This window comes from Siphateles boraxobius, unplaced genomic scaffold (assembly GCF_051911475.1).
Source record: "Siphateles boraxobius isolate OS27281-9 unplaced genomic scaffold, OSU_SipBor_1 66, whole genome shotgun sequence".
Classification (NCBI taxonomy): Eukaryota; Metazoa; Chordata; class Actinopteri; order Cypriniformes; family Leuciscidae; genus Siphateles; species Siphateles boraxobius.
Window position 1 is genome coordinate 13,453,161 of NW_027509193.1, and position 18,442 is coordinate 13,471,602.

Sequence of the window (18,442 nt, forward strand, 5' to 3'; positions counted from 1 at the left end):
CCAAATTCTCCACTGTACGATTCTCCCTCCTATTTTTACACTTACATTAAAGACATGATTTAGTAGTTCTCAACCGTTTGGACTTAAAGGCCCCCCAATTTCCAACACAATATTCAAAGGGCCCTAATATAAGCAATAATATATTTCCTCTGATATGTTTAGTTTTAACTATGATAATGCGGCTAATATTTGCTAATATTAATACTTTATAAACTATATAAATATAATCTAATATATTTTATATTGATAAACTAAAATCAAATAGTTTTAAATAATATTTATAATAATTTAATTCAATAATTTAATAGATTTCTGAGGCCATGTCCCTGATTGAGAAACACTTTATTATATTTATTAAGTGGGTTTCCGTAACTGTAGGCTGTTGGATATATTCTGATTCTGGCTGTTGGATATATTCTACATAGTGATATAACATAACCTGATACACTATTATACTGCATATATTCATTGTCTACTAAGTTTAATGCACGTTGTTTGTAATGGCCATCCGTATATTTACTAATAGCCAGACAATATTAAGAGAATCCCCCACTAACTAGCTACTTTTAAAGCGCTGGCCTCTCTATGCTGAGAAGCTGTCAGTCAGTTTTAAACCCGTTTTCCTTTTCTTTAACCCAAGATCTGGTCTAGACAAAAATGAAGAGGTTTCACAAACAAAATGCACAATATAAGCCTCAAAGGTAGGCTAAGCTTTGCATCCATAACATGAGCTTAATAGACGATTTTGTCAGTGAGATTTAGAGCGTGTTAATAAATTAAAATGTCAATTTACCTGTAATAAAAAAAAAAACTTAACTTTGCTTAGCATTCCTGTAAAACTATAAAAGCATGTTTCAGGAGGAGGTCTGAGACAGAGAAACTTGAAGAGGCAGTCAGTGAGTGACATGCAACTTAAACACGTTACCCAGGTAACACGAACGCCCTGAAACGAGCTGAATAGGATCATTGACATTTTGTACACACTTTTAGTTAGAGAGAAAAGATAGAGAGAATTAAGGGATTGTCATTTTAAAATTAATCAGTGTTGTGAAAATGTAACATAATGAAGAGATCATCGTTTCAAAGCAACATGAATTATTCATTAGTAATTACTGACAAAGAAGCAGTCAGAAATTTAATTAGAAAGCGCACACACGCCGCGCTCCTCTCTCCCTCTCTGTAGCTACAGCTTTACACGGACCCCAGACATGAAAACACAGCTTTGCGCCTGAGGCTTATAAGCAAGCAAAAAATCAAGACCCTTAAGTGATGTGAAGCGATATCGAGCCCGTATTAAATGAGGGAGATAGAGCTGCCCGACGCCCCGACCGCATGTTCAGAATACTATCGGTTTAATTGTTTTTTTGGCTAAATGCTTTCACGCTCACATTCAGTAGCCCATTATGAAACGCATCAAATACCTCGGTCACTTGTGACTTTTGACATCTCCGACAACACATGCTACAAATACAAACAATAGAATTTGACTACCGTATGAACATTTAGTTAGCAAGTAGCTAGGATCTTTGCACTGACTTGTGCTTGTGCTAAAGATTTCATGAATCCAGGCAAAGCACGACATCTAGTGGTTAAGAAAAAATACTACAGAGAATTGTGACTCGCAATCGCGAACCACTTTTAAGTCAAAACTTTTACATATGCCCTGAATAGTAAACATTCACTTTCGCTAAAAAAATATCTGTAAAAGCTTGGTAAAGGAAGACACCGTTTCATTTACACGATGAGGACTGTTTATCAGAAGTCTTAAACATTAACAACAATCATCTGAAATAAAAATGATGATAAAATAGCTTATCCTTTGGAATATTTTCTACACAACAGCTGCACCTATTGGCCGAAAAGTTGACTATCCTAAACAAACAAGAAGTTCAAGACAGGAAAACTTGACTTTATTTATAATTAGAGATAAAGAAAATCAAACATATGCTCAATCAGGCATAAACATGTAAATATAAACAAACAGTTTAAGATTTAGAGAGACATCCTCATATCAAAAATTAGTTATATTGTCTAAAGTAGCAACGAAACAAAATTAAAATGACTGATGTACACACACACCTGTGACTAAAGGTATAGTTATAATTCATTGTGTAATAAAGATATACAATTAATTTAATAATTAATTAACCCATAATACACTAAAATGCCTCTCTCTCTCTCTCTCTCTCTCTCTCTCTCTCTCTCTCTCAAACACACACACACACACACACACACACACACACACACACACACACACACACACACACACACACACACACACACACACACACACACACACACACACACACACACACACACACACACACACACACACACACACTCTCTCTCTCTCTCTCTCTCTCTCTCTCTCTCTCAGATCTTTTGCGTGCTAGTTAATTCAAAGAGCTTCATCCTCTCCAGAACAGTGAGTCCATCCTTAATACTCTGAGAAGAAAATAAGAGAGAATGTTTAATTTTTAGGGAACATCAGTATTTTGTACCATGTAACTGCACAGATAATCCCACCTTGGATTTGGCTGGCTGTGTGAGTGTTGAACAGTCCTTCACAGAGTCTGGGTTGCTTCTGGATTTCATCAGATCTGCATGTGAATAAGTGCATGTTTATGCACTTATCCATTTGCCTTCAAAGTAACATGTCTGTTATTGTAGATTTGCTTACCATATTTTAAACACTGCTGTCGAGCTGGCACCATCCTCAGTTCAGTGAAGTCACTTTGACCTTTGACTTCTAAATGGCTCAACTCAGAGTCTAGCTCTTTAAAATGCTTAAAAAACAACAACAGAAAAACAGAGTAAAGAAAAAACAGAGAAAACACTATTTAAAATTTGTTTTTCTATTTAAAAGTTATCCTATTAGGAAACTGTTATGGGTAAAAACTGCGAATAAAACAAAATAACATCACAAATGTGTTATACTCATAATGTGTTTGTGTTGCTCTACTAAAAAATTAGTCCATATTCTCATCCCCAGTATAATGTCCTAGTATAGTATAGTATAATAACCCAAAACTATTTATTTTGTTTTAAATTAAAGACGTGTTACCATATTTCCTGCCAGCAGTTCCAATTTAAGTGAGTTGATCTCCTGTTTCAGACACTTAATCTCTGATTCCTTCACTCTGAGATTTACCTACAGCATCATAGAACGAGACAGAGCACATCTGTTTTTACACATACAGACTTTATAACACCTTTGATGGAATATTCTCTAACATAATCTCATTTGAGTGGTAATATAATCCATGAAGGATTATTTAATGGAAGCCGGTTAAATGTAGTGAACTCAGAGTGCAGATAGTTTTAATCTGTGTTCAGTCAACCATCCCCAGCTAATTTTAGTAGTACAAGTCATGTGCATATCTGAAATTTGGGCACTTCGCCACGTGAAGGGTGTCAAGTTGTACCTCCAACTGATACATGTCTTTCTCCTGAGAAGACTGGGAGTGCTTCACCTCCCCATTCATGCGTGAATGCATCAGGGATAATTCAGCAGCCAAACACTCATTTAATTCCTTAAAAAAAAAAACATATGTGAGGCAAGAAGCAAAGTAATGACTGTATAAATATGCATATTTTTTGTGTGCATGAGCATTTACCTGGTTGTGAGTGCGAAGCTCCTGGTTCTCTCTGTGTGTTGAACTCAATGCCTCTCTTTCTGTTTCTATAGTCCGTGTCAAATGAGCATTTTCCAGACATTTCTGAGAATACTGCTCTGACAACACCTCCAGCTCCCTGTGCAACGTTTCTAGCTCCTCACTGCAGAAAATGCACCAAGACACATGCACTTCTCAGTGGACAGAAAAAAATGCAATTATCCCAATAATGAGTGGATGAGGCATATGGTTATTATATAGTTCTGCAACCCTAAATTGACGTTTGATGGTGTGGCTGACACAGTTCTCAGATTAATAATAGACGTCACACACGCACTTATAATGTGCACGAAGCTGGCGGATGTCCACATTGGCTCCATTTTGCAGGGCTTTCTGAGTCTTGTCCATTTCCTCTTTATGAGCTTTCCTCATGGCCTCAATGGCTGAACAATAACAAATATTATTTTAAAATAAATGTCAGACAGAACAGAACAGAAGACAGAAAAGCATAAATGCTAGATCACGCTTTGTATTTCTTAGCATGCAGAGCACAAATTCACATTTATTAATTTAACAGATGCTTTTATCCATAGTTAAAGCTGCAGTCTGTAACTTTTTTTTGTATTCAAAATTTAAATAAGCGAGTACATCACAAATCCCGTTTCCAAACCGTGTTTTTGTCTTATCCTGAATTAAACAAGGTACACCTATAATAATTGTTTATTATTCAGACTTTTGTAGACTGGTATGGGTCGTACCACTGCAGAGTAGCCCAGTACCTGCATGACTTGTCATGGCCATAAACAGAGAGAAGTAGCTCCAGGTACAATGTTCTTACGCAAGACGCATGCAGTTTTGTTTAACCGCTAGAGCGCCAAAAGTTATGGACTGCAGCTTTAAATACAAGAGAGTAGTACAAATTCAGAAAAAAACCCATGTATTTAGCTCTGTAGTTTCCTTATGCATGTTTCTGCTCTCTTTTGGTGTATTGTCCATGAGTGTTAAAAGGGACAGTTCACCCAAAAATGAAAATGGTCATTAACTCAAAATTACGATGTTTCAAATTTGTTTTGACTTGCTTACAAGAAACACAAAAAGATTTATTTAGCAGAATGTCCAAGTTGCTCTTTTTCTCACAATAAAACCCAATGGTAAGGTGACCAGAGCTCTCCCCGTTTCCCATCCAATTTCACAGAATTGCAAAAAAGCAGAGAGAACATTATGTAGGATTGCAATGAAATGAGGAATAGTAAAATGACAGACATTAAATTTAAAGGTAAACTATGCCTTTAACTTTGTTCAGCTTAGTGCATAGTGCTATGTACTCTATTGTAGTCTTTGCTGTAAGCCAAAAGTACTTGTCTGGTCTGTTGTGTTATGACAGAAACCTGCTACTGGAGGGCCACTGACATGCAGAGTTTGGCTCCAACTTGCTTTAACACATCTGCCTTTAAGTTTCAAGTATGCCTTGTAAGACCTTTATTAGCTGATTCAGGTTTGTTTAATTGGGGTGGGAGCCAAACTCTGCAGGACAGTGGCCCTCCAGGAGCAAGACTGGACACCCCTGTGTTACGCTATGTGAGCTGAATGAATAGGAGCTAATGCTGAGAGGAGCACCTGCAATGGTGGCGTTCGTCTCTTCCTGCAGCACTCTTTCTCTTTCCTCTGTCAGCCTTTCCACCTCTCTCTGATGCTGCCTCTGCATCTCCTCAATCACTCGCTGATGGCTGTCCTCCATAATGCTGAAACCATGCTCATATGTGGCCTAAGACAAAAATTTGGAGTACCTTAATTTTTAGGTATAATTACATGTTAATCTCATGCTGTAACAAGAAGGCTGTGGGCACCTTAATGGTTTCCAGGTCAAGCTGGAAGGCTTTGAAATCCTGGTTGCTGAGGTCTGCCCTTAAACAAGTGACCTCAGTCTCAAGCTCTCTGATTCGGTCTTGCAGAGAAGTCACAGAAACCTGATCAGTCTTGTCACTCTCGTCTAATTCTGAAGGGGGTGCAGCTTTTGGCTTTGACAAGTTCTGAATGTAGTATTCATGAAGACGGCTCATCTCCTCCTCATGGATTTTCTGGAGCACCTGCAGCCTCTCATCAAACTCCACCTGCAATCTTTCTGCTTCTTCTGTCCTCAATTGAGCATTGGTCTCAGCTGAAACACGTTCCTGTTCTGCCTTTTTGACAACAATGCGCTCCTCACGCAGCCTCTCTTCATAACACGCCGTTTGTTCCTGGAAAAGAGTCTGCATACTATGACACATGGCACGACACTCACACTGAGTCTGCTCTCTCTGTTTGCGTAGGGCACTCATCTCTTGCTGCAGGGCCGAACGCAGACGACAAGCCATGTATGCCAGAGTGGCCTGATACATTGAAGCCCTCAAGTTGGCTGTAGAAGTTTCACCAGGAATGTCAGCCTCTCTATCCTCAGACTGTAGCTGTGTTGAGAGGTTGTGCAGTGACTTGGCCTGAGCTCGGAGCTCTACCACCAGACTCTTTCTGCAGGCAAGCTGTACCTCAGAGTCCTCAAGGAGTAGATCGTTCGCCAGCTCGTCCTCCATCTGTTCACTGTAAGGTGCAAGTTCTGGTGGGCTAATGTCAGCAAGTTTGGACCCCTGCTTGGAACCGTTTTCCGTTTTGGTTCCAGGCGAGGAACTGTCAGATACTGGCCAAGGCAACACATAAAAGGGCTTCAAACCCTGTTGTTCCTTTGAGGGATGAGTACACAGACTATGTAGTAGGTATGTCATCTCTGCTCTTACACACAGTGTATGGATCACATTTTCACTCAGCGTATTGTCTAACAGATCTTGCTCTAGAGGGTCCAAGAAGATCTGAGAGTAACAAGGTTTCACAGCTCCATTATGACATCCTCCTTTAGCCATCCTAAGCACTTGGATGTGCACCTCTGACAATCTATTAAGCAACCTTGTACTGGGATTCTCAAGTGCAGAGGCAATCCTTTGGACAACCAGTGCCTCCAGCGACAACACTCTGCTGGCCATGTCCAGAGCTTGACTTCTCCCTGGACTTACATCATCATAATGGGAGATATTAGGTTTGTCTGAAGTTCTGTCTAAAGTGGTTCCCTGCAGGCTATGCAGAGCTCCAGTAAAACTCGGCAGAGCTTCCATGGAGAGTCGACCTTCTGGATTATGGAGGGATTTGTGGGAGCACCAAGAATCACTGAGTGTGTGTGGTCCAGTGTTGAGTTGTTGTTGTTGTTGAAGATGCATGGTAAGCTCCCGGAGTCGGTCTTCTGTGTCACACAACTTGCGCTCTAGTGCCTGGATCACAGAGATCACTCTGTGTGACTCATCTCCCTGAGTAGTAGATTGTGTTTCCAAATCTTTTTTCCCTTTCTGTCTGTGTTGTTGCGCCTCAATCAGCGTCTCACATAGAACATTAGTTTCATAAGGATGGGTTTGGGCTTCCTTGAGCCTTAATTCAGTCTCCTCTAGACTACTGCCCAAGACTGCCATCTTAACAAGCACTTCCTGGAGTTCACTTTCCTTCTTATGCAGCTCCTGCTGTTGCTGCACCAGCTGGGTTTGGAAGCGCTCCTCACTTACTCTCTCACAGTCCAGCAGAGCACCTCGCAAACTCTGTATTTCTTCACAAGCTCTTTCATAATCATGCTCCATGTCGTAATAAAGAGTCTCTTCAGTTTCGAGGCGTGCCTGCAGACGACCGACCTCACTGTCGGACTCCTCCAGCTGGTTTTGTAGCTCCTGGCACTTTCGTACAAGGTCATCATTAACTTCACCTGTTGGCTTCTTCTGCAGCTCAGCCTCTTTCTGCCTTAAACGCTCCTCTAGTTCCTTCGATCGCTGTTCTGATTGGTCGAGGCTGTCACTGAAGCTCCTCCTTTCTCGTTCCTGGCTCTCTTGCAGGAGGCGCAGGTGCCTCTGTAGCCGGACCTCCTTTAAGGCTTGCGCTTCTTCGGTTGCTTTTAGACGGCCCGTTACCTCGTCTAACCGTCCATGCAGACTCTCCAGCACCTCCTCGCGCTCCTTCAGAAAGGTTTCTGCCTCTTGAATCCTTGATTCTGCCCTCTGAAGACATCCCTGGCTATCGTTAAGCTCAGCTTGTAGTCGGGCCAAATTATGTTGTAACTCTCTTTCTTGAGTCTGATTCCTCTCATGCTCAGCCTTCAACTCTCTGCGCAGGCTCTGAAGCTCCACATCCCACTGCCATTCTGTCTGGGTTGAGGATGAAGAAAAGGGGACTGGCAATGGAGAAGTGGAGCTATCAACCTGTAATGAATTGCAAGACTTTATTTCAGCTATGACAAATGATATGTAATGATGCAACCAGGGTTTGAAATTAACCTTTTCACTTATCAGCCAATTTGGCTACTAAATTTTTAAGTTACCAGCCATTCAGAAGTTCAACTAGCCAAAATAAAATATCAGACATAAACCAGATTATCAAAGTCAAATTATATAGTCACATATAATTATTATTAAATCTGAATTACTGTACTGCTTTCAGCTTTAGAAAATTCATCCACTGTTTGCAGAAAAGCCTACCATTAAAATAAAATAAATAAAATGGAAATAAAAACAAAATGATAAATTACCATGAGTTTACCTGAACATAGCAATATGGACGCTTGGGCACTTTTTGCCCAAAAGTCTTAGACATGCAGCATTTATGAGAAGGGGTTGGAAAAAGTGGCCTCTTAATTGTACGCACATATATTTGTCCTAAATCGATGTATTTTGAATGTGAGGGACGCTGTGGTGCAGCGTGATTTTGAACAGCCGAAGTCGTAGTTGGGCATCCCAGGTGTGTGTACGGTCATTGAATACAATATGTTCGAATTTTAAATTAATTTCTCTCTCTTTACGTGTTGTTCTGCTAATGTTTGAGACTCCTTTTAGGGGAGGGGCTCTGATAGTGATTCCATGCAAAGTGATATAACAATTTGTGAACCATAACCCGCCAAATTGGCTAGTGTTGATAAGCGTTACCCGTCCCAGTGGATTTTCACCTGAATTTGCCGGGTTTATGGGTGTTAATTTCAAACCCTGGATAAAATCATATTTGCTTGTTACGTTACCTGCTTTTCTTCTTTGGGTTTAGCTTTGAGTAGTTCACCAGGGCTGTCACAGTGGACACGTACAGTCCCTGCATCGACCTCTAAGCTGTCTGGGCTGATTGATTCTGGGGAGGTGCGACCTGACACTGTCATAAGTGATAAGTGTGATGGTATATCAGCGGACATGATGTTTAAGCTTCGCCCCTGAGAGAGTCTAGTCTTCTGAAGATATTCGCTCTCTGATACCTCAGAGACAGAACGTATGATAGGCTCTTCAGGGGATGATGCAGGGGCAGGAGGCACAGAGCGCTCACTGTTATAGTTCCATTGCCTTCCTGACAGATCATTTGACAACTCATCCTTGTGCGGTTTACAACTTAATTCTGCCCAATCAAAGGTTCTGTAGCGTCCCTCTCTACGGCGCTCACAGATGCGACTCCTTTTCTCCTCCTCCTGGGGAACTATATTGTATTGGGAGGAGCCAGTACGAGCAGGTGCACCAGTCAATGGCACCTTTTGAGGAATAGAACTGAGGAAAGAAAAGATGTAGCAAACTATTATTTAGTTATTTCAATTAAAATTTGTTTTTATGCGTTTACCATATATACACTATTTAAATGAAAAAACACTTATGGTTACAGCAAAAATTCAAACCTGGATTTTATAGTAGGATTTTTCCTTGTATAGCATTGGAGAAAAAGAAAAACAGCAGATTGAAAAGTCAATCCCATAAAATGGGATTGTTTTGTGAGCAAATTAGAGCAATAAATGTTTCAGGATTTGACAAAATATTTGTAACAGCTGGATTAATGCACTCCTGAGAATTGCAGCTAGCTTTAAAGCTGTTACCATGTGACATCAGGGGCAATTCTGGGATGAACATTTTTCATTACTGCCTGGACCCAGTTCCGTCGTATCCCATAAGTCATTGCACAGAGGGTGAAGACCCCATCCTTTGTCTGTATGAAAAGATTTTTTTTTAATGAAATAGACACAAACACATAAGCTTAAATATAACTAATATACACTCACGTGAATCTGAAAGCCATAGTTTCTTTGTACAGGGTAATCTGTAACATCGTAACAAGTAGACAAATTGATCTCACCATCCACATCAGCTGCCTAGGTGACAAAACAGAGAAAGATCAGTTAATTTCTCTTAACTGCAAAAGGCAAATAAGTCATTATGATGATTCTTTATAAATCAATTTACCTCTTCTGCTACAGAGTCACGGTAGAATCTCAGAGTCTTGTCAGTAAGAACAAACCAATGTTTCCTCCACTAGAGAAAAGAGAAGATCAGACCACTTTTCATAGTAAAAAACATTAACAAATAGATTGACATTCAAATATATGTGCCCTGAGACACTCAAAATTCAAAATCACCTTTCCGTCTTCTCCCAATCTAGACATCCATCCCTTTTTGAAATTAAGGAGGTCAGGCTGAGAAGAAAAGAGCATTAGCAATGTCAAATGTGATATGCATGGTTAATTATGATTAACTAACTTAGTCGCTACATCCCGTAAGTCATTTAGTTAAATTTATTTGCTGGCATAATACAAATACACATTAGGGTCATTCTGATCTGTATTGGATGTCCTTACTGTGGGTGTGGGATCAAGATGTCTGCTTTCCAGCGATTTGGAACGGAGGCTGCATGACGTGAAGGGTCGAGAGTGATCAGGAATGTCATCATTAGGGGAGGAATCCTACTTAGAGCCAAAACAGAATGAGAAAATAATTCACATTAAAGAGTATTACATAAAACTATAAAATGTAATTTGACCTTATTTCAATAATGATCCATTTACACTACCCATTCAGAAGTTTGGGGATAGTAATTTTACTTTTATTCAACAAGGATGAATTAAATTGATTAAGTGTCACAATAAAGGCATGATGTTACAACATATTCTATTTAATTATTTCTCTTTAGAAATTTCTACTTAATTGTTTTCAGGATTCTTTGATGAATATAATCAAGGTTTTCCACAAAAATATTAAGCAGCACAACTGTTTTCAACATTGATAACAAAAAGAAATGTTTCTTAAGCACCAAATCAGCATATTAAAAACCCACTACTAAGTGCACTGGATGCAACAAGTGACTTTTAAAAATTCTTACAAACCTCAAACTTTTGATCTTTAGTTCATGATCTTTAGTTTTAGTTTTGATCTTGGTTCAATTAATACAGAATGAGTTTTCACCTGAGATGTACTGACAGTCGTCTTCTGGTCATTTTGTGCAGAAGATGAGGAAGTGAAGGTCGATATGGGAAGCTTGTTATCTAGAAATGAACCCTCCTGTTGATCAGCATCCCGAGATCTCCTTGAAACAAACATAGAAAATATTCTAAAACAGTGGATATCAATTTCATATTCGACTTTAAGCTATACAAATTCTCCAAAAAATCTAAAGTTTTGAGCCTAATAAACAAAAAAAGATAGACATTGAGAAGACAAAATAGAGATGGATTGTAATTTGTAGTTCAGACCAACTGGAATTCAGTATGTACATATTATAATGGTAACATTAAAGTTAAGATATACATAGAAAATACAATGAACACCTAAAACTGAAATGAAAACAATTAACAAATTGCAGACATTTGTTAGGGAAATCAAAAAGCAAAAGCAGAAAGTTTGAGGAACAGCAATGCAGTGCTGCAAAGCGATTTAACATTTAAACACATTGAGAATTGTGCCTTGTAGAATATGTTTGTAGTAAAATGGCAAATGGGAAAGCAAGCAGGTCTGGTTTGATTTGACTGATGGAGATGGGATGAGGTCTCCTGAAAGATAAACAAAAAAAATGGTTGAACACTTTTTGCAAAAATTGCAATAAAATGATGAACACTAGAGGGAGCCACAAACATTATACATGAAAACCAACTCTGTACAGTTGGTGTAATGAGGGAATCAAGAGTGAAATGCACAGTCTTACCTCCTCCGATTTCCAAACAGCTGGTGTACTTTTCTTCTTGGGCTGGGTGTTTGATGTGCTTCATGTCTGTGTGTGTGTGTCATGGATGTGTGTGATTGTCTCTTCCCACTGGACTCCAAACTTTTCTCCCAAGAGCAACCAACCACATCTTCAGGATCACCCTCACATGCCCCCTGTGAATTGTGATTGGTTGGTGGAGGAAAGGGGCAGGGGCTAAGGGACTTTAAGGTAGGAAACATACAAGGATGTGAGGCAGGTGAACAAACAGGAACACAGTCACACCTGGAGTCAGTGTGTGCTTGTTCATCAGCAACACGAGGACTTGAGGACTTCTCCAGAGAGGAATAGCCGCTTTCAGTGCCCAATCGACTCTTAGTACCTGACAGAGCAAATGAAAGCAAAGCAAACTCAGTCCAGAACTAATCTGTATTTCCAATTCTTACTTAGCCAGTGCACTGACATGAGTAACATATTTTTGTCATGGCAGATAAAAGTGCCATTTGAAAAAGAAACATAGTTCATAGTTCACCCAAAAATAAAAATATGGCATAAATCATTCACCCTCATGTCTTTCCAAACCTGTATGGCTTTCTTTCTTCCATGGAACACAAAAGGAGAGTTTCTAAAGAATATCTGATTCGGATAAGATGTATGCAATTACAATAAATAATAAATCCTGGAGCCTTCAAGTTTAAAAAAGGACAGAAATTATCATAAGTTATGAAACAGAATTATCATAAAAGTGGTCCAAACCAAAGTTAAATTGTGCAAACTATTCTAATTCTTTACTAGAAAAATTAACAATAGTTTTAGCTACTACCCACCTTTATTTCTTAAGCCGACAAATCAGTAAGGACTAAAACCATAAACAAGTACATCCAGTTAATGTCATAAGCCCACACACAGACACTCTGAGGTCGTACCGTCTGTGCCGGAGCAGCTCGAGAGCTGATCGAGTGACGAAGTGAGACAGGAGCCAAGATTGGTATTGAGTGAAGAAGCATTACCACTGCTGGAAGGAACCTCAACTCCACCATTGAGTGATTCCTCCTCCAGCTCTTTCTCCGAAGAAAGCAATGAGACCTCCTCCACCGTGCTCAACATGCTAGTTGTTCTGTCTTTTTTGGTGGCCCCTTTAGTACCGCCATTTCTGCTGCTGCCATTAGTGGCACTGCTCGTACTCGTGCCAGCATTGTCGCTGATGGACACTTTAACACGACTATTATTACTAGAAGTGATGCTGCCTTGTCTATTGATGCTGCTGGTGAAACTACTTCCAGAAGTGCACGTTTTTTTAGCACCACCACTGCAACTGCTGCTGCTGCTAGAGGTTTGGTTTTCTGCTGTCTGCTGAGAGAGAAAGACAGAGACAAAGAATATAGGAGAGTAAATCAGAGTGACAGGTTGCACACAAGCGCTCGGCCAGCAAAATCCAATTGGCATGGATGGTGAAGGAAAAGCCTATATACTTTCTATATACAACCCGCTTGACAAACAAGCACACAAGTCTCTGCTCCCACTTTTCAAACTCTTTACCCTCCCCGGGGGGATGCTCAATAATCCCGTCCAGATCACTTAAGTTAATTCTATTAAACTTCCATCTGACTAGCGCTTCAAATTACACAAAAACAAAAAGCACACACACACAAAACACAGGAACACAGCATTTCATCTACATGCTGTTAATTGTTGCAGCACAGTGGAATGGCACTTTCACACACTAGATCAATTTGGTCTGCTGTCAGCAGAAAGAATATGCAGAAGGTAGAGGGGGATTAGTAAATCAACTGGACAGAAAGACAGGCACAGCACTTAGAAATGTAATTAAAGTAAAGAACAGAGGAGGAGGGCATTTAAAGGAGCAGTACACCAAAACAGCATTATTCTATCAACATTACTGTGATCATCTAAAAACAAACCTGTTCCAGGAGCACTTGAATATCCCTTTTACACTTATTGAAGTGTACTAATCTGGTGTAACAAATAATAGTACAAGTGTCCATACACACTTATATGAAATCTATATGAAATAAAGTGGACTTTACTGTGCTTAAGGAGGAAAAAACATGTTAATTTTTATTATAAAAGCTTTACTGGGTAATTTACCTCAGTATATAACTAGTTTGCTGATATATTGCCCTAGCATATAATGTACCAGATCAACAGAAGAACATTTACTCAAGATACCATTTTCCCGCACAGAGCTTGGCAGATCTGCCTTTTCCAATCATGCTCCGTATGCATGGAATGAGCTTCAAGGTATACAAAACATGGAATCTGTGCCATCTATTGATCTGTTTGAAAATATTTTAAAGTCCATTTTTATAGAACAAGGTCAATTATAATGACTTAAAAATGACTAAGTGTGATTTCAGATATTATAATCATCTGGATATCTAATCCACCTCTAGTTTAAGAAAAGTTTGGTTTTTAATTACTTTCTGAATATTTATAAAAACACTGAACCATAGTACTAAATCCTGCTAAATGTTTAGTGCAGCTACACCTTGTAGATCTCAAATGAAATGCTGACAAGGTGTAGCGCACAACAACAACAAAATAACTGGAAATTTGTTGACAAAACGAAAACATCTAAAAACACAGTCAAATAAATTTCAGTGCGAATTTAAATGTTTTCAAATACCCGCCATGAATACTACATTGAATGTTTCTGTTCATATTCATATTTTACCAAAGCAAATAACTAGAATGTATATTGAAAAGATATTAGATAGGAACAGGATACATGCATTGCATGTCACATAACATGTTTTTATGAAATATGAACAAGACTCACTTGTGGTGGGTGGACTTTATCCTTCCCTTTCTTCCTCTGATTTGATTTAGCAGCTTTGGGGTAAACAAACAGATTTTCCTGCCACCTAAATAAAACAAATACTGTCAATTTCATATATATGACAGACCCCAAAAAAGGACCCAGGCTGGAAATCACACTAATCTGCAAACTCAAACAAGCATTCCGATTTCTCTTACTTCTGCTTTTTGGACATCACTCTTCTAGAGTGAAAACCTCCGGTTGCAAAGAAGTAGAGAATTACGAGCAATAAAAGAACAAGCCTGAACAACCCCAAAAGAAACAGTTCTAAAGCTGGTGTTCTCAACATGCACACACTAATCCGAGACTCCTTGACACCTTCTATTACACTCTTAAGGGATTAGGTCAGCCTGGCTGAGATTTACTGACTTATAACACTTAAGCAGAAACAGAGGGATCAGACAGAAAGAGAGAGATGCTTTTGAACTAGATGCAATTGAACTAGTGTACAGAGCTGAGATCGTGACACAAAAACAGGACATTTAACAGCCTGACTTCGCCTCTTTTGTTCCATTACATCACAACATATATGATTGCATACCATAAACGTTAATGGATGTATAAATCAAGAGGGGTCAAAATTAACTAATGACTAAGTAACTGTTACGTGGGGCTCACAGTTCACACTACAGGTCAGTAAGTGTATTACCTACAAAAGCTCAAGCTGTTTGTGTTCTCTGTTCGGATGTAGTAGTCTGTGTCAGTGAAGCACAACCTCAGACAGTTTTGGAAGCCAGTTTGAGATGAAGCGTCAAGAATCTCACAACACTGGATCATATTCACACTTCCTTGAGGCAATGTACCTGGCTAGATAAAACATTGCATAGAGCAGGAAACATTTTAAAGTCAACATGAAATTGGACAATTTGGAAAATTGGACAATTCTTGATTTTTATGGAATATTGCTGTATTTATTATAAATGATTGATCTGTGCACATCATTCTTTTTTCATGCACCCTTATAATATTTACTCAAAATAACTTTCCCTCGCTCTTGCAGAGACATCCCTTCTCTTCTCTGATGAAGTGTTTACAGGTACGAGGACGGGACAACCTGTCACTCGCATGAGATCAAAGCAATGGCAAACCACAACTATCCAATCAATTCCCACCCTGCATTTTTTCTTGTTCGTGAAACCGTTACACTTTGATATACATCACAATAGGGAAGAAAAGACTATCGCTTCATTAGTTTCATGCTAACTTTACTTTTTTGGGGGATAATTGTAAGCCTTACCTTCTTGTTTAGGACAATGACAAGCAGTGTTATTTGCTAGAAGGTGATTTTCATAAATGGTGAGCTTTTATTTATACTAATGTGATAAATAGCTTTTTACTTCTGGTGATTGCATTTAGGCTTCGAAATTCATAAAAGTTCGGGGTGTATATATACATTGTATATCATGATACTGAACTCGCGATACAATATTATTGCGATACTCCATCCAAGACATGGTAAAAGGTTAACAAAAAATGTACTGTTGATTAAAATGCAAAATATGGTATTACACTGGGGGTGGAAATTAATAGACTTGGTGCTGGTAACCCAATGCACAGGACAATGGTGACACCAGAATAAAAAATATTCATGATTCTTAAGCTTGAAATACAGAATTATTTTAAACAAATATGCTTGCACTCTGTCACTGACTAGATATATTTAAAATAATGTAGGCCACTTTTTACTGGTAACATAAGACATTTGGCATTATCAGGACCCCCAAATATTCCCCCATTGCATTATTATCCATTATATTCAACATTATAGTAGTTTAATGTAATACTGTCACTAAAACTCTGTAAACTTTTTTCCTCACACAGTTATTTTCATGTTGGGTGAACTATCCACAATATATATTGTCACTATCCACAATACTTATTGTTGCATTTTTGTATTGTGATATACTGTGACACAATATACTGTTACAACCCACCATTTGTTGAGGGCACAGAACCTATTTTCTGCAATAAGCCAAAAGCCAGTGGAAAAAAAGCCTATTGGGTTTTTGTAGAGGGAACCAGGATTATGCTAACATCCAGGTTGGCCTACAAAAATAAATCACCACAGCTCTCTATTAAAGATAATGCTAAATGGCATTCATTATGTATAACATCAGTATGTATAACATCAAAATGAACATTTCTGGTCTGGTATCAGTGATGGGGATTCATAAGCTTGATATAGTGGGGAAAATAAGATAAACAGTTTGAAAACACTGGATGAAAAACAAGTTAAACCTCACCATCTCATCCAGAGAGTAGCGTAGAAGCCCATGCTCGTAAAGCACAAAATATCTCCTCTGCCATTTCTATAACAGGAACGGGCAAGAAAGATCAATGTTACACTTACAACATAATGATATATAAATATAAAGGACAGGTATCTGATGGAAATAATCTCTAGAACTGCCAGTGCCATCACCTGTTTCCTGTGGCCAGAACTGCTGAAGTCAGTGTCCTCTGGGGCCAAGAGGAGCCACCCCACATGAACAGGCTTAGGCTGGGACAGAGAGAGGGACAGAGGGACAGAGAGAAAGAGAGAGAGAGAGAGAGAGAGAGAGAGAGAGAGAGAGAGAGAGAGAGAGAGAGAGAGAGAGAGAGAGAGAGAGAGAGAGACTATTTATTTTTTTAATAAAATAACATTTATGTCCAATGTTATAACATAAAAAGGATAGTTTCATTTCTCCAGCATTTAAAAAAAGTAAAGTATATCCTCACCTGATACAGATCTGATTCGCTGAGTTTGTGCGAATCCACGGTTTTAAAGCAGTTTTGACATTTACTTTTATTAAAGATGTTGGCCTGAAAGCGATGGCACCGATTCTTGCGTGAAGAAAACATCACGTTTTGCAGGTGACGACAAAATGTACTTTTAAAAAAAGTAAAATCACAGGGAAAAAACAAGTAATGAGCTTACTAAACGAAAGTGACGACGGTGGATTTTATTTTCTTGAAAAACAAGTAAGGGGTTCACGTTGTCTTCATTTATTAATGGTGTCGGTGTCGTTCATGTTTTATCTTCCTGCCCCGCGAGCAAAATGCCTTTCAGTCACTTAACTGATAGGCTAATTTGTGGATTAATACCTGAGTGATACACCGATGTAAACGCAATATAAACAATGGGTGGAGAGTTCAACTCTTCTAGAAACGTTTAGATCCACAGAACTTACATTACAAGTTCAAACAAACCACATCACAAGCGTGGTTGCATACAAATTCGCTCACGACAGACAGCCTTCACCGACAAGCCACTGGCGAGTGGCGACATGACACAGGAGGGGCCAATCATTATCGGGGGCCGGTGCCACCCCTCTAGACACGCCCCTGCTTGGATTTCCTTTGGGGGTTCAAACCAGATTTAGGGGAAGGTTTTTAATGGTTTAAACTTTTTTTTTTTACTGTGTAGAATACTGCTACATGTGCACATGACGTCACTAAATTTTATATTTAATCCAGCAAGTGACATCCAGCTATCGTTTTTACTATTTTTGAGTAAAATACCCTGAACTTGTACATCTTTCAATTAATTAAAGCTCCAGTAGGTCACTTTTGTAAACAAATATTTGTTAAAACTGTCATTATGTCCTGACTGTAGAATATGAGACAGATAATCTGTGGAAAAAATCAAGCTCCTCTGGCTCCTCCCTGTGGTCCTATTGCTATTTGCAGAAATACACCGCTCCCGGTCAGAAACAACCAATCAGAGACAGGAGGAATGTCTTAGCAGTGTCAATCACGCTCGTGTACGCTCGGATCGCCCCTCTCTTGCACAGCGCGAGCGCGTACCGTCGTTCGTGACTCTCCTGTTCAAACTCGTTCATCCAAATGAACGAATCTTTTTTCGAGTCATTTCGTTCATTCAACGAACGAAATGACTCGAAAAAAGATTTGTTCATTTTGAACGACTCTTTTTCGGAGTCATTACGTTCATTCAACCATAGACATCATATAGATAGACGCCCTATCGACCGCTACTGCCTATTGTCGCGGACGAGCC

At 39.1% G+C, this 18,442-nt stretch overlaps 1 protein-coding gene across 3 annotated transcripts; it reads right to left on the reverse strand.

Annotated features, from left to right (window-relative positions):
- Window positions 1-2,334: 2,334 nt before the first annotated feature.
- On the reverse strand, window positions 2,335-17,425 carry LOC143721692 (uncharacterized). 3 transcript variants are annotated; one of them, XM_077212337.1, is made up of 23 exons: window positions 17,164-17,425; window positions 16,868-16,945; window positions 16,689-16,754; window positions 15,095-15,252; window positions 14,407-14,491; window positions 12,533-12,956; window positions 11,892-11,988; window positions 10,874-10,994; window positions 10,270-10,374; window positions 10,051-10,107; window positions 9,878-9,946; window positions 9,697-9,786; window positions 9,514-9,623; window positions 8,686-9,193; window positions 5,462-7,876; window positions 5,232-5,379; window positions 3,952-4,057; window positions 3,618-3,777; window positions 3,426-3,533; window positions 3,065-3,151; window positions 2,681-2,786; window positions 2,527-2,600; window positions 2,335-2,445 (listed from the first exon to the last, which is right to left on the reverse strand). In XM_077212337.1, the coding sequence occupies exons 1-23, from the start codon at window positions 17,284-17,286 to the stop codon at window positions 2,374-2,376; spliced, it is 5,367 nt and encodes a 1,788-aa protein (XP_077068452.1). In that variant the 5' UTR covers window positions 17,287-17,425; the 3' UTR covers window positions 2,335-2,373. The 3 variants fall into 3 exon arrangements, with proteins under 3 accessions (XP_077068452.1, XP_077068451.1, XP_077068454.1); XM_077212336.1 differs by having other exon boundaries at window positions 12,533-12,959; XM_077212339.1 differs by lacking the exons at window positions 11,892-11,988; window positions 12,533-12,956; window positions 14,407-14,491; ... (2 more) ...; window positions 16,868-16,945; window positions 17,164-17,425 and adding an exon at window positions 11,610-11,879.
- Window positions 17,426-18,442: the final 1,017 nt, after the last annotated feature.